Here is a 20,674-nt window from a genome sequence, read left to right on the forward strand (position 1 = left end):
GAAATGTGCAGATAAACAAATCCAGGTTCCCAAAACCCACCTTTAAAAGGCTTGACTGAGGTCTTGGAGGGGAGGCAAGGACTGGCAAAGGGCAGATTTGGAAGGTTGGGGTAGGGTAAAGCAAAGACACTGCAGACTTCAAGGAGGACAGCAGGTACAGCCAAAACTCTGCAGGGAGGTTAGAGCCCAGTGCAGTCTTCCCAAGGGAGTGAATCACCAGCTCAAATTTGGGGGCCACAGTGCCAGTGTTTCTGTATTTGGTAGTCATCACATTTCTGATACATAACAACAGACTGTGACTGTCAGGGCGGGGGGGGGGGGGGAACCACCTCTATGCTAACAAGCTTAGCAATCAGGTTGTGAAGGGTCCTGGCTGGAGAGGAAAAAAATTAAAATCCAGCCTTAGACCTCTTGTCAGACTATGAGGAGAATTATATTTTTGAACTAGACTACAGTGTGGACAGGAAATGACCTCTCCACCAACTGCTTCTTTAAAAACAAGCAGTGGTGCCTCCAGCTATCCAGCTTCTCTCACAGTCCCTCTCTCCCCTACTCCCCCTCTCCCTCCCTTCCTCCTTCCTTCTTTCCCTTCCTCCCTACCAACCTCCAACCCTCCCGCTCTCTCCCTCGGAGCTCTGCGCTCTCCCTCCTCTCCCGTGCTCCCTCCCTCCCTCCCTCTCTCCCTCCCTCCTCCCGCTCGCTCTCCTCGCTATAGAGGGCTCCCCCAGCACTTCCCAGCCAGTGTGTTCAGCCTGCCTGCCTGCCTGCCTCTGTGTGTGTGTGAGAGTGTGTGGTGCGCCTACTTTGTACTGTGGGGAACACTGCCCATGTGCTCTGCATGGACGTTACTGATACTCTGTTTAGCTTGATTTTCGACAAGCAGGCAAGATGTCCAGCACACCACATGACCCCTTCTATTCTTCTCCTTTCGGCCCATTTTATAGGAGACATACACCATACATGGTACAGCCAGAGTACCGAATCTATGAGATGAACAAGAGACTGCAGTCTCGCACAGAGGTAAGTACTTCAACCTTGGCGGCGTGTTTGTGTTTGTGGATTTTTTTTTTTTTAAACTGTTCATGGGCTTCTCCCGGGTTTCTGGCTGAATTCTATGGGAAGTGTCCCACCAGCTACTACCACGTATGTGGAAATAAGCGCAGGATGAATCCACTAGTTTGAACGCTGTGTTTTCAGGGACAGCAACTCTTGGAGCAGGGGACAGTTTCTGCCGAATCTTGAAACAGACAGCCCCACACTTGATTCACATGCAGGGTCTCCAGAAAGGCTAGTTTCCCAGGACTCTGGTGTTCACAGGCTTTAAATGGTCCTGTTTTTAGGATGTAATTCCAGTAGATTTTGTGATTGTTTGCATGTGGTAATGCACCACACACACACACACACACACACACACACCCCTCATACACATTCCAGAAGAAGTCTGTTTTGACCTGCTTTTCAAAGTGACTAAAATGGAGTTAAAGGAGGCAAAAGACTAGCCTTGCCTACTTTTCACAACTAGCCCTGGAGGGACACATGTTTGCATATTTGTGTGTTAAATTCAGAAACCAGTCTTTTGGGCAAGAGGGCTGTAGACTTTCTCCTCTCACAAAAGGTTGTGCCTCCTATGGACTCTACCTTGGGACAGGGGCTGGCTCAGCATTCAAGCCAGCAGGAATTTTGGACATTTATCAGTTGGGTGGGGGGAGCTGAGCCTCCCAGCCTTAGGCAGAGAGCAAACTCTGGGAGCTGGGGCTAGGACTTTCAGAACTTTGCAAATGCAAAGCTCCTGCAATTTAAATATTTAATGTCAGTTGACTTTTTTCCTGGGCTGGCTGAATGGCCGAGTTTACTGTTGGTTGTTCCTGTAAGTTGGGGCTTTGTGTTGAAATATAGGTGCACCAAAGTCAGTTTGGGAAACAGAAATCCCTGGGAAAGGAGTTTTCTTTGAAGATTACAAGTATACACAGGATTTATGCCAGAGAGCTTTTTGAGAATAGCTTTGGTACATATTAGATGGCAGATTGACTTTTAACTCGTGGAAGAGATTCAATTAAGTTTTACAAAACAAAACACCCTTGCTTGAACTGTCAACAAAGCATAGAAAATTTATGACATTTAATGCATTTAATACAGCAAACAAGATAAGACCTGCTTTCTGATTGGCTAAGTGCTGGAAAAGGACTTGTGTTTTTCTAAAAGCTGGGCTGTCTTTTATCATTGTTATTTTCTATATATGTTAATATACTGTAGATGGTAGATATAATTATTAGCATTGTGACTCTCTGAAGAAGGCAGTAACTTCTATAGAAGTGTAAACTTTTGTATTTAGGGTGGTGGACTCTTGGTAGTAAACTGCACTTGTATGGATTATTTGTGTATGCCTCTCTCTATATGTGTACTACAGTTTATATCTTCCATTGAAATTATTGTAATAGTGTGAGGGAATCTTACATACCTGCCTTTGTGATTATTGACCCATCCTGCTTTCAGAATTCAGGGATAAGGGATGACATGAAGTTCAGGTATCAAGGGATGACATGAAGTTCAGGTATCCATTAATAATGATGGAATTTTGAAGAAAAAAATAACCTTTTTTCTAAGCATAATTAGTTTTTAAAAATAAACCAGGGTCTTATCATGGTTCAATTCTTGCCTATCAACAGGATTTAGAAATAGGTGTCCAACTTACATGTTAGAAAGTTATTGAGGTCTCATGGAGGAAGTTCTTCCTGCCATTCTGCAGTGGGGTGGGCCTGTTATTTGTCTCTGGGTTGGAGTGCCACTGAAACTCTACCTGGAACAGACCTGGGCAGCCAGATTTGAGCTGGGAGACCTCCGCACCCAGGCCCTTGTGCAAATCTCCAGGATATAATAAGCTCTGACCTATTGTATCAGGTTTGAGACAAGATATTTGGAAAGTGACCCATTGGTAGAGCACTTTTCAAAGATGGCCTGTGAATCTTGTGTGAAAGTAAACTAAGGAACTTGTAACTTTTAGATTATGTGCTATGACTTTGAAAGATTTTGCTTCAAGTAAAAGAAACTACTTCACAGCTGAAGAACTGGGAGAGGAAAGGCTGTTCTACAAAGCTTGTATTTTAATTCTGTATGGCAGTAAAACACTATGAACTGCTTCCCAGAGAACCCTAGAACCTGCCCCAAACATTCACCCCTCATAGATCATCGTAGATTAATGATCCAAATAATTACATTGACACTTCTGTCTCAATACCATAAAGTTATTTTTATATCATATGATAAAAGGAATTGTTAATTGTTTCCCAAGTAGTTAAGTGTTCTCGTTGTACATTAAATTTTGCTAATGATGTGAACTTAGAGAAAATGAATAACTTTACATTAAAGAGTTACAGGTGACTTTTCCGACGGTGGTCAATCAAGCGGAAGCTGCTGTGCTCCCTGGACAGGCTTAGTTACAATGGAGCACTGGGATGTGCAGCAAGAGTTGTCCATTTGTTTACACGCAAAAATCAAATAGATTGTCAAGTGTTCACATTTAGAATTCTACCATGGTAAATAACCACTTCACTCCTATCTCCTCTCTCACTCCTTCTTTTGCTCTCTTTCTCTTATCTCACTGAATACACAGTGTGATTTTTACTTTTGATACCACACCCACCACATATGCCCATGCACATAAATACATGCATGTGCACACCTTGGTAATACTCATTTTATTACTTTTGGAACTCCAACTTAGGTAGAAAGAAATTATATCAAGTCATGTTGTGATTTAAAAAACTGAAATCAAGTTGGTAGAAATTGCTTATGAAAATAAATTAATGAAGAACCATGTTGTATACTTACTCTCCGTCATGCTTGTCCCCCAGAGCATTTGCCAATGGACATTTCTTCCAATTAAAACAAAGTCCTGCAGACACACCAGGTAGTGTTGCTCCAAACAGCTTTGACTTGTGAGCTAATCCTTTGTCTAACTTGTATCTGTCACTTTCTACCTTGTGGGTCTTGATCTCCTTACCTGCAAATGTCTTACAGTGACCCTTGAATTTGGAAGTTCAAACTGGTTTTCTTTACAGTGAGGAAGTACTAAGAAACACAATAAAGGACACAAACATTATTATTATTATTTCTTGATGGTTTTTAGTTCAAAATTATAAATGGTATTGAAATAGTCAGTTATTACTGGAGAAATTTTAAAGCCTGTATTCTGTAATGCTGGTTGAAAGCTAGGAACAAGACCAAGCAGCTTCCTGCACTAAGTAGGTACTCAGTTAACAGCTACTGACTAGCTAAACCATGCATCCAGAAGATAATAGGGGAAAGAGAACTACTGAATTGTTCCATTGAAGTTCCAATCCAATCTACTGCATTCAGAGCCTGTTATCTCCCTTAGATCTGAAGTTTTATGTGTATTCCTTCTCCAGTCCCCTTAATGTGCTCACCTCACACCCCCACAGTTATTTTAACATGAACTTACAAAATCCATGTTTCTGGCCAACCAAAGGAAGAGTCTACAATATGGGACTTCACCTCTTTGGAAAGGAGCATGAATCCATTAAAATGTAAATGAAAAATACAAAAATATATTTTAAATGTTTTGGGCTCATCTGGGCAATGAAACTTCTTGATAGCACCAGAATCTCAGTAGATTTGAATAAACATGTGCAATTCCTCCCCCACACATACATTTTCTAATGAATTAAGTGAAACTTTTGGTATTTGCAAAAATGTTGTTTGTAGACAGGTATATCTTCCATTGTGCATGTTACCATTAAGTAACCCCATGTCTTCCAAAATTCATACATTTGAATGGTCTCACTGTGCCAAACATAGTTTGGAAGGTTACAACAGTACAACTATAGTTGAAAAACATGCGCAAAGTACAATCAGATAGAACATTTGTTAAAATTAAAAAAAAAAAACAAAAAACTTAAAGATTTGTTCTATGAAAAGCTTCAACAAAACAAAACACTCATTATTTTTAAAATTTATTTCTTGTCGTATGGACTATGAGATGGACATGTAGATGCTATCTCTGATAAATGTCAGAGTGAACACTACTTTAAGTGAAAGGATTTCACTAACATTGGATTAGAATAGAATTTAAGTCAGTTCATCAAATAGAGTTATAAAATTCTTTGTCATTGTGCATAAGTTTTCTATATCTTGTTTGCTTATTCCAATGACCCAAAATTTCTCTGTTTTGAAAGATGCTTTTAAGTTTCTGCATTTTTCATATTGGCACTACCCTAGTTTTAATAAAATACCATAAAACACCAGTAGTAGCATGTTAGTACTTTTAGGTTTTGAGTTTGTTTTTTTGTCAACATGACACCCTATTTTAAAAGAGAAAATGGTGATTATAATAGGAAGCAGTTCATGGAGGACTTTTATTAGAATTACAGTGTATATTTTTATAGGATTTGATATGAACATTAAAACTGTTTGAAAACCTTGAAATTCAAAGCTGCCGTTTTCCACCCTTCCTCAGCTCAACTCTATAACTCCCCGGGAGGGGGTTTCTCAGTCTCCTTTTTACTTCAGCTCATTTTTATATACTGGGTCACAGGGTTTCACGTTGCAATGCCATGTTTATTCATGGCATAGCTTAGTATCATTGATGTTTGGATAAAATCTAGTTAAAATGAGATTAGGTTATTTTGGATAGGTGAAAAAAAAAAAGAAATGTGCTTTGTGATAACATGACAGTTCCTCCCTCCCCTCGTGGAAATTTAGAAAAGAAACTTGCTGCTATCGTGAGCTATATGAATTATTTTTCGGGGTTATAAAAAAGGACTTCCAAAGTTTTTTGAAGGAGGTTGGTGAGGATGGGGGAGGGGCTGGGGTAGCTATTTTGAAAATGTTAAATGAAACCAAAAGCGCAGTTTTAAAAATGAAAACTTCTAAACTTATTTTTCAAGCCTTCTACATGGACTCAGAAAACAAATTTTAGGGCTCTTGTACTGATTTTATTTTCCTGAGGTCTTTCCCCCATTTTCTTAGTATGGGCACTGTTTTTAATTAAAAATTGAAGCAAACTAACAATTCGTAGGAGACCAAGAAGAAAAAAAAAATCTTTTAGTTTCCTTTCAAAGCAGATTCCTATCAGCTGAAAATCAAGACACATTTACAGTTTCTCTCCTTTTGGTGTGTAAATTATGATGCAGGATTTAAGGACTGCATTTTTTGAGTTCCCTTTTTGTTTGGGGTTCAGAAAGAAGTTAATTTAAATTGTATGGACAACATTACCATAAATCTCCTTTTATTACAATTGCCCACATTAAATCATTTTGCATGAGAACACAGAGCACCCCTTTCCCATAATCAAACAAAATATAAACCACAACAAATACCCACTTTTACAAAAGGTTAAGAATCAAATTCATATATACACATTTTTATGTGGATTTGGTTGGTGGGTCTCAAAGCAGTAATTGATCCAAATATACATATAATAGAAAATGTTCAATGGTTTAATCTAAACTACCTTATCTTTTAGCTCTATTTTGACCAGTACTTTTCCCTTTTTTCTTTTCTTTCCTTCTTTTCTTCTTTTGAGCCTAGAGGGTGCCCTACCCCCACCTCTTAATTAAATTCTGGCAACATTCATCTGAACATAGGAAAAGCTTACTACTTAAAATGCAGTCATTCTTGAAATAATTCTTTTTTTGAAAGATTTTATTTTTAAAATATTTATTTATTAGAGACACAAGGAGGGAGAGAGACAGAAAAAGGGGGAGACAGGAAGAGAATGGGTGCGCCAGGGCCTCTAGCCACTGCAAATGAAATCCAGGTGCATGTACCACCATGTGCATCTGGTTTATATGGGACCTGTAGAATCGAATCTGGGTCCTTAGGCTTTGCAGGCATGCATCTTAACTGCTAAGCCATCTCTCCATCCTGAAAGAATTCTTACAGAGAGCAACAGTGTCAAATTCTGGGATTACTGAGACTCTCTAAGTCTGCAACTCAGTATTGGAGGGAATCACAAAAACCAGCTACCACAATGAGGCATCCTGATGACATCAAATGCTGTGCACCATGGGTGCCAGTGTGCTGGTGAATACCTTCCTGAAAGATGGTTAAGATTACCAATTATGGCATGTTATTTCACTCAGCAAAAATTTTAAGTCATTGTTATTTATTTCTTCAATGAAATGCAAAACCCTAGATCACTATAGTTTTATAATTAAAAGTTATAACTTAAATATAAAATAGTAACATTAGTATATACTTTAGATATTGAAATTTTGTTGTTAATACTTTTTGAAGCAGGGTCTAAATCTAGCCCAAGCTAACATGAAATATTGCATAGCTCATGTTGGCCCTAAACTCAAGGTGGTTCTCCTATCTCAGCCTCTCAAGTGCTAGGATTAAAGCATAAGCTACCATGCCTGGCTAGTGTGTGTGTGTGTACGTGTGTGTGTGTGTGTGTGTGTGTGTGTGTTTGTGTGTGTACAGATTATATTCTTTTATCCTTTCACCCCTGTCTCCCTGGTCCTTTCTCCCTGGGGCTCTTCTCAGTGGGGTTATGATATTCATGGTGGGGTCATGAAGGCCTAAGTCAGTCCCTATGGGGAAGAGAGTGCTGTTCCTCAGGGTAATCCTACCCACTCCATGGCTCTTACAATCTTTCCACTCCCTATTCCACAATGTTTCCTGAGCCAGCACACTCTTGGTACTTTCTTTAGCTTTATAATCACTACAAGAGATAGGTGACACTAACTTCTACATTTACTTATGAGAAAACGGGGAACACAGCTGAAAAAATTGCCCCAGTGCCCCTACTTGTTGGCCGTTCAGCATTGGAAGTTGAACTTCTTTGCTTGAGCACCTCTTGAAATAAGAATGTGAATGCATTTGTTTGTTTCTCTGAGGATGAGTTAGCTTAAAGGTTGCCCCCTCACATTTGTCATGCATGTATGATATGAGTTATGATAGCACACAAATCTACAAATTGTCTCAGATGACTGACTTCATTTCAAAACAAACCACATGAAATGTTAGGAATGGAAAATATATCTGTATTATTGAAAATGAAAAGTAGGAACTTAAATTACTTGCCCTATTGAATACTTGATGATGTCACTTTTCCTGAAAGGTCTCTGACGTTGTTGGAGAACATTATACATTGCCTCCTAGAAATTTCATTTATTTATTTTACTTTAAAATATTTAGGTTTCTGTTCAGTGACTGACTCTGTTGAAGATAGTATTTGGTGACATTTTATTTGTTTGTGGGTCTTTTATTTGTTTGTTTAGATTGGCTCTTACTATGTATCACAGGACAGCCTCGAACTTGCAGCAGCTTTCTTGCCTCAGCATCCTAAGTGCTGGATTTATAGGCATGTGCTGCCATACCCAGTGCTGGATTGTTTTAAGTAGTAGGAAGATGAGTAAGACAGCAATGGTAGCCAACATAAGTACTACGAGATTAGGATAGAAGTAAAACTTGGCATAGCACTGGCTCTCTTTGCAAATAATCAGTTAGAAACAGGGGAGGAGACAAAGATGCAGAATGAAGAGGAGAAACAACTCCTGTGTTTGGATCTTTCCTGATCCTATTTGATTCTACTCCATAGAGGCAGTCTGTGTCTACACCCTGACTCTACAGACCTTTGCAAGAGATGTTTCCTTTTGACAATTGCATCCCACTTTGGCTTCCTTTGAAGCCAGCAGATGCTTGCCAGTGATTGGAGATAAAAATGAGCCTTTTTTTTTTTTTTTTGGTTCATTGCGAGGCCTGAGATTCATGCATTAACTGGAAACTGAGGCCCAGAGAGGAAAAGATTGAGTCCTGTATGGACATCCTGGTGTGTGACTCTTTAAGGGCTGGTCTGTCTAACTCCTCAAGTGAAGATTTTCTTCCTGCTGCCCACTTCCTGTTGTAGGTCCACACTGTGCCCACATCAGTACTACCCTCCACTAGCTTCATTTGGCAGTTTAGTCTTCTAATTAAAAAATAAAAACAAAATACAAACATCATCAACAACAACAAAAAATCATTAAAGCTGTGGCAGACCATTTAACAGAAGGGCAATTCCTTCTCCTCAAATTTGAATATTTTCTCCCTGCTTCTACTCAGTTTGCAATACCTTCTCTGCAAGCAGCCCAGGGGATATTTCATGTGTAGATCAGACCACATGACTCCCAGATTCTAAAGCACTTGCTCTGTCTCTAAGTCCAATGGATCTCTTTCTTTCCGCAGCCTTTCTTTTCTACCATGCCTGCATAGACTCAAGCCACAGGGCCTGCTCTTATGCCTTTTAATTTGCTCAGCTGCTGAGCTTGAGCCTTTGCCCTCTAGAGTGGATGGGGCCAATGGCTTCCTCTAGCAAAATGCATGTTAGTAATAAAAAAATTTCAACTTGGGCTGGAGGTATGGTTTAACAGTTAAGGCATTTGCTGCAAAGCCAAAGGATACAGGTTCATTTCCCCCATGTTAGCCACATCAGCCAGATGCACAAGGGGGTGCATGCATCTAGAGATAGTTTGCGGGGTCTGGAGGCCCTGGCATGCCCATTCTCTCTCCCTCTCTCTCCTTTCTCTCTGTTAAATAAATAAATTAAAACTTCACCTGAATTAGACCTTGGCAAGGTGCTGGATTTCTTTGCAGGTATCAATTTGATATCTCAAATAAAATAAGGAGAATGAAGGTAAAAATGTCTTAGTAGGATTTCCTCTGATGATCAACTTAAATGTCCCTTTCTCAAAGTTGTCTTACTCAGCTGATTCAACTAAGAAGAACCCTGGTCACTTCCTGTCACATGCCTTCTTTGTTTGCTTCATAGAAATAACCACAACGGGCATGTGCTAACATCTTTATGTCCTCAGGTCTGCATGGAATAAGAGCCCCGTAAAGGCAGGGACATGGCTGTCTATCTCAGTTACCTGATCCGTTCCCATTGCATAAGACTAACATGTCAAATAAGGAAATTCAGATGCTCTGGCCATGTCTATAGTTGCACAGGCATTTGCCCTGAATCTTACCTGCAATTGACTATAGTTCTAGTTGTAGATGACTCTGTGAACCCAGCAGCTAGGGGGCGCATCCCCACCTGCAAAACAGAATGCCCTGAGATTCTTTCTATTGCCTCTGTAAAAGAAGTGTGACTGGAATATTTTGCCTTGTGGTGTGAATCTGTTGGGACTCTTTTTGACTTTTGATTAAAAATATTTTCAGTGGGGCTGAGGAGATGATTCAGTGGTTAAAAGTGCTTGCTTGTTTGCAAAGCTTGCCTGCCCAGGTTCAATTTTCCAGCTACCCATATAAAGCCATAGGGGCACTCATTTGCCGCATAAGAGACCCTGATGTATCACACACACACACACACACACACACACACACACACACACACACTAAACATTTTTGAAAGTTTTTCTAAAAAAATGTTTTCAGTGATATTAGAGGTGTGTTCTCATTTGGTATATCCGCCTCTCTCTCAGATCTACCAGAGGGCCCACAGGGATGAATTGTCTTAAGAATTGTGACAGTGCCTCATGTTGCTGGGAGCACTTTGCATTTAAAGAAAGTGCTTCCAGGTCCACTACTTAGCGTATCTGAAGTGATTAGCACAAAGAACATATATGGAAAGTTTTATCCATGTTTGATGCTGTAACCTATAATAACATTATAATGTTGTATTTGCTGACCATATGAGGTACATGTCTCTGTGTGTGTTAGACTGAGAGAGAGAGAGAGAGAGAGAGAGAGAGAGAGAGAGAGAGAAAAGAAAAGAGAAGAGAAGAGAAGAGAAGAGAAGAAAGAGAGATAAGAGAGAAGAGAAAAGGGAAAGAGAGATAGAATCTTATCTCAATTCGATTAGTGTTTAGAGTGTATGTATGTGGACAGGTTCTGGTTAGAAAGTATGTATATATTTTTTTCACACCATTTTTTTCCCTTTTTTTGTGAAGAGAGATACAATATCAATATATAGGCCCAAACTTCAATATGACCTACAGTGAAGTGGATTTAGGTTCAAACCTTATGTCTGTTTCCTATTTGCTTTGTGATCTTAGGAAAGGTTCCTAACTTTTCTCAGCCTGAGTTTTGTAAGACTTGGTTTTAAACCAGGAAGAACTAATACTTGCAAAAATATCTGTGTATCATAGATACTAAATAGTGGAAACTGTGATGGTTATGAACACATCCTTATTCTTGTTCCTTTAGCAAGTTAAGTGGTGTAAGAAATGCAATATATTGCTTGCTTTCCTAAAAGTATTTTTAAAAAGACCTTTAACATGGCCTGGACTAGCATATTATAACTTCAATAGCTAGCCATGACATGTTCCAATGTATGGGTGTTCTCATCATAGGTATGATTCTGTTGGGGATCTTCATTGTTATATAGTAGTTACGACATATACTGTCTTGTGCGAGAGTGATGACTAGAAGAGCCTAGGATCTGTCCCAAGCCCCAGGTCATGGTCATCTCTTAGAGTACCTGTGAATAAGTATTAAGTGTCGACCACTATATGAGGTCATGTGGACTCCATCCTGTCAGGAAAGGACCACTCTCTCTTGTGGCTGGGCTTTGCTCCATCTATGAACTCAGTGGAGATAATAGCACATTGAAATGCTTCCTCTCACCATGCCCTAGAGGGTCTATTTAAACAGTGACCCCAGAAGAGGACTGGAGAGCATAGCCCTGTAGGCCTTAACTAATCATTTCTTCTAAAGTGGAGCACTTCCCAATATGCTACCTGAGCAGGTACCTCCAAGAAAGCTGGGCCAGTACTTGGCAGCCTGAAGCACCCCCTGGGTACTTGGGCTGATAACCATGATGCCATAAATGGAAATGCATAACCAGAGATGTGCGGAGAAGAACTGTGCCTTCTCCTTCTGGATGGGGATTAGGTTTGCGTGTCATCTGTCTCTGCTTTACCTTTGCACATTGTGTTCAGTTTTCTTACTCCTTTCACAGGAAAGCCTCTCTCAATGTGTATAGTGTAGTCTTTAAATGGCACATATCTTCATTACCTTGACTGGACAATTGTGATTTTTATTTAGAGTTTCACATGAATAATAATTTGTCATCAGCTTTTCTGGAGAAGTAGATTACATAACTAAAGCATAGATAAAATTATTTGAAGATTCAGTCCCCTCCCCCCCAGTAGGAAGTGCTTGTTAAATTTTGCATCTCAATGTAGGTCAACTTTTAGGACTTATGGGGATTTTATCTTGATTCTGAAAATCTGTGTAGACAAGCCAAAGCTAAGCCAATAAACCTTGCAGACCGTTTGGCAGCACACACAGAGAAAGCAACTCATCCTCTGTTTTATTTTAACCATAATTAACCTATACTTGATGTATGTTTCTTACTTGGAATTGAAATTAAGCAGTCATACATGTTACCTGCCTTTGAACAGTTCTGAGTTGGTAAGGTTTGCCTCTCTCGACTTAGCTGAATCCTGCTTTGTTGGGACTAGAACATACACAAGAGATTGCCTAACTCCCCCTCCCATCTGAGGCACAGAGTGCAGATCCAGAGAGGGGTCACCTGGATCTGCGAAGGAACCTAGAACATATGCCTAAACCTCTTACCAACCAACCATGAATGCGTTTCAGTCTCATAAAAGGCTTGTATGTTTTCAGCCTTGTCCGGTCTCTTCAGCTGCCCAAATGCCTGAAAGGGGGTTTATGTATAACAGCATGCTATTGATATTAAAAATGCATGTCTAAAGTCTACTGATTGTTAAATTTGTGATTGTTTTTTTACCATTTTATCTGAAATGGAGTTACATGTGCTTTCTAAATACTTTTTTGAGTGGACAGAGAGATACACAATGTTTAAAGGTGATTGCTTGAAAATCCTAATGGCCCAGGTTTGATTCCCCATTACCCATGTAAAACCAAATGCACAAAATGGCACATGTGTCTAGGTTCATTTGCAGTGCCTAGAAGCTTTGACATGCTTATACTTTCTCTCTCTCCCTCTCTCTCTCTCGCTGTAATACAAGCGCAGATTGCTGTTACCATCTTAACAAGTAGCCTTACTGTACCTATACATAAACATCAACTTTACATCTCAAAAGCACATGGAACATCCCTATGAATCCAATTCTGTCATCTGAAATCATAGACATTTCATCTTCTCTTTAAATCTTCTTGTAGTGTAATTCCAGAAGCTAGGGAAATGGCTCAGTGGGTAAGAGCTTGCTGAGCAAGTATGAGAGCCTGATTCATCCTCAATTCAATTCCCCATACTTGCATAAATAGCTGGGCATGGCTACACACTTGCAACTCTTGTCCTATGCAAAACAGAGACCAATGAATTGCTGGGCCTCCCTGTGCAGCCAGTGTAACTGACAGGAGCAGCTCCAGGGTCAGTCAGAGACTATCTCAAGGAAGTAAGACCATAAGTGACACAGAAGGATACCTGAGGGTCTTCTTGTCCTCCACATGCATGTGCACGGGGCACATGCATCTGCACACACCCATGTGCATATACTACACACAGCACACACACATAGAAAGCACACATATACACCCCCCAAAATGTAATTCTAGTTTCCTAAATTATTCACAAATCTGTTTCTGTTTTGAAAACTTATGCCACATAGCATATGTATATAGGCTCAATATAATATGTATCTTATATATGCAATAAATGTTACATATATATATATATATATACACACACACACACATATACATACGTACATACATATATACATACATACATACATAGTATAAATTATTTGGCCCCTTTTACCATAATTGTACTCAGTGGGTTCAATATTCTTAGCATTCAACCTTCCCCGCCTAGTAAGTTGAAAAATGCTAGCATGTACTTACCTAAGGTGACTGTTGTGATTGTCATTTGCCTTTAGTGTAGTCAAAAATCCTGGATCCAGGGCTCTCACTTTTCAAAACAGACTCCCATCTCTATGTGAGGCAAACACCCACCCTACTTTTTTTTCTTTTTTATTATTTCTGCATGAAGAAGCAGACAACATTGCACAACATCTGTACATTAAACAGACTTCTGCACAGTTCATACTGGAAAGAAGGAGCTCGAATTGCTAAGTCAGTGCTGAGCTAAAACATGCCACTCTGGCTAAGTTATGTCCCTGTTTGAACATGTTTTTGGGTCAAAGAGAAAAAGGACACCTTTAGATTGGACTGTATCATGAGTTGCATGCATGCTATTTTATTGTCCTCATTGAGATGGATGGAAGGAACCCCTAGGTCAGGTATTATCTTATTCATGCTCTCATTTTTTGCATGGCAGTTGATATCCACTGTGTCCAATAACCATCCTTTTTAAAAGGCGTATTTCACAGAAGCTACCATTTTGTAATTAGCTTCTGAGTTATCACTGTTTTATGTAGGTAATATGCATTCTGTAAATAAGCCTCATACCGTTACTAGGAAATGGTAGGTTGTGCCCCCTACCACAGAATTTTCATTAAGTGCTTAGCTCTCCAATTCATACAAATTTATTTCTTTACTTGGTGCTGTAGCCTTAGGTCAGTGTATGGATGCTTCTCGGTCTCTGTCTTCCTCATGGGTAAGAGGGGAGTGGTGATAGAATCCAAGTCTCTGCCTTGAGAAGCCCGTGTAAGAGTGCTTTCATACAGTGCTTAGTTAGTATACTGCCTGTGTTACTACTGTGACTTTCTTGTTTAATGGATACTGACACTTTTCCACATGTAGTGTCCCTGGTCTAGAAATGGAGAGGTCAGCATTTGGAACTTTGTGAGGATAAAGTACGGATTTGTGGGAAAGAGAGTTCTTAAATGGGAGAGGGGGAATTTGCCAACTCAGGAAGGATATCGGGAAAGATGATTTAGGTAGAAGAAACAGCAAATGCAAAAAAAAAAAAAAAAAAAAAAAAAAAAATCCTTAAAAGGTGATGCTGTATTTGAAGGGTGGAGATTTAAGCTTGGCTTGGGCTAGGGTCTACATGGTATGATAGGAATTAACTTCTCCAGCACAGGTCTCATTGTGAATTACAAGCTATTTAACCCACAAAAGCCATAGGTAACTCGAGGATAAAAAGGAAAAGGACTCATCCAATAGCCTTTGGAATGAAGATATCCAGTTGGGGAAGGAAGTGGACAAGGTGACTGTGGTCATGCTGCTTGATTATCTCCCTGGTTAATGGAGCTAGCCTGATCATATTCTAGTAGGGCCAAGGAAACATGTACAGAGTGTGGACCCCTCACTGGTTCAGCCCACATGCACATGAACAACACCACCCATACCCCCAGTACTGCCCACCCACTGGCCTTTCTCATTGTCCTTCTCACTTGGGATATATATTTAATAAATTAATACTTAATTTATTAATTAAATATAACTATCCATTTAATAAATCTACTTTCAATTGTTCGTGTCTTGTCTGAATTCCTTAATTGCTGGTAGGCATGTGACCATGAATTTGAGAGCCACTGACTCAGGCACTGCTTTGGTGGCCATTGATGTTTTCATCACCTCAGCCCACGAGTTAAGTCCTCTAAGAAATGAGAAAGGACAGCCATTACTCTCAAGCCCTACACCAATATGAGTGTGTTTGAAGGGTGGGGTTGGTAACAGTGGTAGGAAATATATCTGGAGAGGAAGCGTAGCCTGAGCATGAAGGTGTTGGTACAGCCAACTAGGGCTACTGCAGAGCTTCATCCTCTAGAGACTGTAGAGACGGTAAGATGGACTTTAGAGTGCAAGTACACGTAGACCCCCCTGCCTCAATCATTAGCTTCTCTGTGAGTTAATTTTTCCCTCTGATAAAAAGGGTTAATAGTAATCTCTATTCATAGATTGTTCACTCCTCCAGAAGGAAATTTAAGGACAAAAAGTCTTTAAGTCCTAGATTTAAGTCCTCATATTTTAGTAAAAATCTAGTCAGCATTAGCTTCTAATGTTGGGCAGAGGGAATTAACGGAGGTGTTTTGGGTCCTGAGGGAAACAATATGATCTCTCACTCAAGATCTTTCTGGTTCCTTGTGGAGGAAAGCCTGATGTCTGTTTTGGAGCATGTTGTCTGCAGAGTGGATGGAGAACAGAAAAATTCTACATGCTTGCTGACTGCCTGAGCTATTTTTAGCCTTGTGTGTCTGTGGCAAAGGATAGATTTTCTTGTGTTTTTTTTTTTTTAAGATGTAAAATTACCATAAGCCAAGGTTATATAATTTGCTCTGCTGCACTTTATTTTGTGCATTATTGTGGTCCTACTATAGCACGTGAAACTTTGAGCAGCTCTTTTTCAGAGCAGGTCCCAGAGTGTCTGGTGCATTGTCTTCTTCCTGCCTCAACAGAATTGAGACTTGGGGGGTGGGGAGAATCAGAAAGACTTGATACTGTTTCTTGGAATACATCCTCAGCTGGAAGCCAGCATGGTCAAGGACCTTACAATGATGTGGCAGTAAGTCAAACAGGTAGGGAAAATGAAATGAGACCCTATCCCACCCCCGAGAAATGTAACTTGAACCTCTGAGAGGTAGTGACCATGTTGGTCAAACGTGCAGAACTGTTTGTCCACATCAGAGGACATTTCTGGTGCTAAATGGGACAGGGTAGATAAGACTGCCAGGATCAGGAGGGAATCTTGTAGGAGTTGGCTATACTCTTCCCTGCATAGTCCTCCATGTTTGTTACAAGCTATAGGCATTTGTTAATTCTCTGAGTGCTTTTCTTCAATGCTTCTCACCTTCCTCCCTCCCTAAACTGAAGCCCATGGCCTTGGAGATGTCTTTCCCCTTCCTGAGCCTGTTTCCTTCCTGCACTTCTCTGAATTAGAGCACATAGGAACTCCAAGGTTCTCTCTTCCGCTTGGGGTGGTGATTGCATGGAGGTAGACTATTGGTTTCTGCTGGAACATAAAATCAAAGCTAACAGCACAATCTTGATTTTCCGTGGAGCCTCTTCTGCTATTTTTCTCCTGCCTTCCTGGGCGTGAGGATCTTACTGAGTATCTGCTATGTTGCTGTTCCACACACAAAGTGGCTGTAGCTGGAAAGGCCCTGTTTTCCTGCAAATGCTCTGTGTACCATTGTCTTAGAACCTGAACCTAGAGGAAGGCCCAGAGATTGTTTTTTCCTGCCATCATAAAAGTAGCTCAAATGCAAATGCAGGATGTACTAAAATTACAGAGTTCAGGGGGTGTCCAGTACCATCAGGTTTTTTTTTCTCTTTCTCCCCAGAAAGGTTAAAATTCAGCTGAACGAAGACTAGAAAATAAGCTTAAGGTGTTAAGTTATTCTGAAAAGACTGTTAATGCCTGTTGGTTGAGTGCATTAAACTGCTTTGAAATGATCACTTGTGTGCAGTATTTTTAAAAGTGCTTGCTGGGATGGTGATTTAAACCTATTTTTTCCAGACTCAAAACTTTACATTTATCTGTTGAAAAAATACCATATTTGAAACAAATAAACATTAAAATATAGTTTATTATATTTCCAGGAGTTTGTCTGAAAGAAAATATGTCAAGACATTTATAGTTAGAAGCTCAAATCTCAACCTTAATTCACTCCATTGTATGTGCAAGGAGCTCAGCCCTTTATAACACACTCTCTGCAGACCTCCTTGAAGGGATACCAGATACTCTAGGCATAATGAAAAGATGGAGGAGGTGGAGAGCGAATGATAGGGAATGGTTTCCGATCCTAATTCTATATTTCCTGTTTTTTTTTTTTTTAATGGAGACAAGGAAAAGGCTGAGAAGAAATAACTGCTGTTAGTTTTATTGTGGCTTTGGTTTTCAACCCCTTTGGGAAGTAGAATTCACAGTGGCATTCTGTTGTGTCTCAGATGGAACTGCAGTGGCTCACTCATTGCTCCTTAGCTACTGGGTTTTCTTTATTATTTTCTCAGTGATGGAGAACAACAAGAAAAGCCTGTCCTCAGGATGCACACAGCTTAGCAGGTAAAATCACCAGCTAGGTGTCTAATTATTAAATGTGATTGGCAGCAAGACTAGGAGTTGTCTCAGCAGGGATTGTGCTATTGAGAAACACTATATGCACACACATAGTCACTCTAAATTTCTTATGTCATATCATAAATTGATATAATTACTACTCTTTCTGATTTAAGGCACCATTCACTTCTTCACAGTCTTGGATATCTGATGCTCTTTGGAGGAATTAAGGTCCTTAAATATCCTCAAAGCGGGAGATAGTAGTAGGAAGTTTTAATGCTCCACGATGGCTATAATCATGTCCCTTAACCCACTATAATCTAAACTTTGGAAGAAGAAGAGCATTAAAAAGCCTCCTAAGCCCATTTTAAAGCTAAGATACCACAAAACTAATCCTTTTTATTTTCTTGGCCATGAGAAATTGTCTGAGTATAGGTAAAAAAAATAATAGTAATAATCCTTAACAAGACCTTGGCCATAACAATTTGACTTTTAGGTTGTTCCATAGTGGATTACATCAGTTACATACTGGGATTATACCCAGCTATGTTATAGCTCTAGACCATCTTGAACACTTAGGAATGAATATAACTGAATGCAGGGGACTAGATGAGAGCAAGACAGGAACAATGATAAATATGGTGGATATTACTGAGTTTTTGCCTTGTGTCTGTCCATTGTATAAGTGCTGTTACATCATTATCTCAGGTGAGCCCACAACTCTGAGGATCTCTGTGTCTTTCTGATAAGAAAACCGAGGTTGAAAGAGGCTTTGTCATCAACCTAGGGTTTCACAGCCAACAAGAGCCAAATTATGGTTTGAATGCCTTTGTGCCCAATTCCAGATCAGAAGCTTACTTCTCAACTACAGACTCTCTACACAGTACCTCATTTTGCAGGTGAGGAAGCTGAGACATGAAGAAGTCTCAGGTTTCTCAGTGGCTCCTATCTTTTACCAGGCTCCCTATATGTGTATACTGATCATCCACTGTGAGGGTCACACTCTTCTGACTCCTTGAGCTCAGAGACCATATCAGCATCACAGAACCCACAGCCAGAGGCAGAAGAGGTAGCCTAGAACATTTTTAACCAAATAAATAAAACCAGAGGAGTTTAAATGCAAGTTTCACATAAATGGGCCCCATCCTGGCTTCTGGGCAGGACAGAGAGAAGATGTGTATGTGAATTACATGTCACCTTGTCTCAGAGTGAGTTGTGTGAGCCCTTGTGTGTACAGGAAGAGTTGCCTGGTCTCCTGCTCCCCCTGGCCTACAATTGGCTCCCAGATGCTTGGCAGAGTGTTCTAGGTTTCAACTCCCTCTTTTTTTCTTTCTCTTTGGCCAGCTGCCTTTCTGTAGTACAGAAACTATGTAACTGTGCAGATCTGTGCTTATTTAATTTGGTCACCTAGCACAGTCTAGCACAGGACTTAAACTCTAGTAGATGTTTACGAAACCTTGATTGAGCACAGAAGTTTCAAGATGATACAATCTTTTACCATTAGAATATAATGCGTGTAGGAGGAAGTAGGGGTTGTATGTCAGGGAGAAGGCTGAAATGGTTTCACAGGTGATTCTGGATTTAGATTTGTTAGAGGTGAATAAGCACATGTTGGTACGAGGCAACAAAGCTCCAAGATGCCAGCAGTCAGACAGGTCTAGGGCAGGACTGGGTTAGCTGGCAGCCTCAGCCCAGGAGAACCTGCATATGTCGAGGTTGTTGCATGCACAGAGGAGGTCATGCTGCCACATGTCACATGATCTGGCCCTGTCCTGCCAGCTTTCCACCAAGAGAACAAAGAAGAGGAGACTTTCCAGAGAAAGGCTCATTTTGGCTCACATTTCAGCCTGAAGTCAGAAGAACTTGTTTCTGGGGAAAACACTCTTCTCTTTCTTCTATCCCATATGTGTTGTCAGAATTCTCCACAGACCAGTAGGATATATATGAAGAGAGACAGATTAATAACATTTATGGTCACATGATTATGAAGGCCTAAAACATCCCACAACTTGCCACATGCAAATTGGCGAACGAGAGTCAGGCCTGAAGAGGCCAATGAGGGCCTGAGGGTGTGTTGCTCTTGAACAGATTCGTGAAGGTCATCCTTCTTCCCTCATGTGGCCCATCCACAATGAGCAGGATCAGACCTTAGCATTCACTGTTGTGAAAATCAGACAGGGGCTTTATTGAAGAACGCTTGCAAACAAGTAAGAGAGATGTATTAAAATTACTCATTGTAATTAGTTACAGTTACAATGGATACAGCAACACAATAGGACAAATTCACTGGAAGAATCAAACATGTTTCTATGAAAGCCTAAAAGAAACACAGCGTAGACTAGTAGGAGCAGTGGTCAGGGCCGTCCTGGGTAGGGTATGTACTTGGAGGAATCTAGTGTACAACAGAGATACCAGCACAGCCATGCTTATTGCAGCATCACCCACAATAACCAGTTATACAATGAACGAAGTGCCCATCCATGGATAAACACATACAGAAAATGTGGTATAGTTATAGAAGGGAGGATTATTCAAGCATAAAGAATAAAATTATGTCATTTTCCAAAAATGGACGAAACTAGAGATGATCATATTTAAGTGAAATAAGCCATACTTGAGAAGTCAAATATTGCATATTTTCTTTCATATGTACAGTATAGATTTTAAAATAGACATGGATATACATGGGGGACTGTCTGGATAGAAAAAAAGACAGGTAGCAGGGGTATTATAATAAAAAATATGTAAATGAATGAATGTCAACAAAATCCAATATTTTTAAAAATTATTACACACTATTAAAAAGGAATGAGGCAATGATATTGGTCAAGG

At 40.0% G+C, this 20,674-nt stretch overlaps 1 protein-coding gene across 6 annotated transcripts in view; it reads left to right on the forward strand.

Annotated features, from left to right (window-relative positions):
• The first annotated feature begins 664 nt into the window (after nucleotides 1-664).
• Nucleotides 665-20,674, forward strand: part of Ldb2 (LIM domain binding 2) — a 390,814-nt gene continuing 370,804 nt past the window's right edge. For 2 of the 6 annotated variants that reach the window (XM_012948219.2, XM_045130216.1), the window contains exon 1: nucleotides 666-1,020. In XM_012948219.2, coding sequence (XP_012803673.1) covers nucleotides 889-1,020 — 132 coding nt within the window. In that variant the 5' untranslated portion in view covers nucleotides 666-888. Of the gene's footprint in view, nucleotides 1,021-20,674 lie in introns of all 6 variants that reach the window. The other 4 variants (XM_045130215.1, XM_045130214.1, XM_004656076.2 and 1 more) reach the window with 4 other exon arrangements.

The sequence above is a fragment of the Jaculus jaculus genome, chromosome 11, assembly GCF_020740685.1.
Source record: "Jaculus jaculus isolate mJacJac1 chromosome 11, mJacJac1.mat.Y.cur, whole genome shotgun sequence".
Taxonomy (NCBI): Eukaryota; Metazoa; Chordata; class Mammalia; order Rodentia; family Dipodidae; genus Jaculus; species Jaculus jaculus.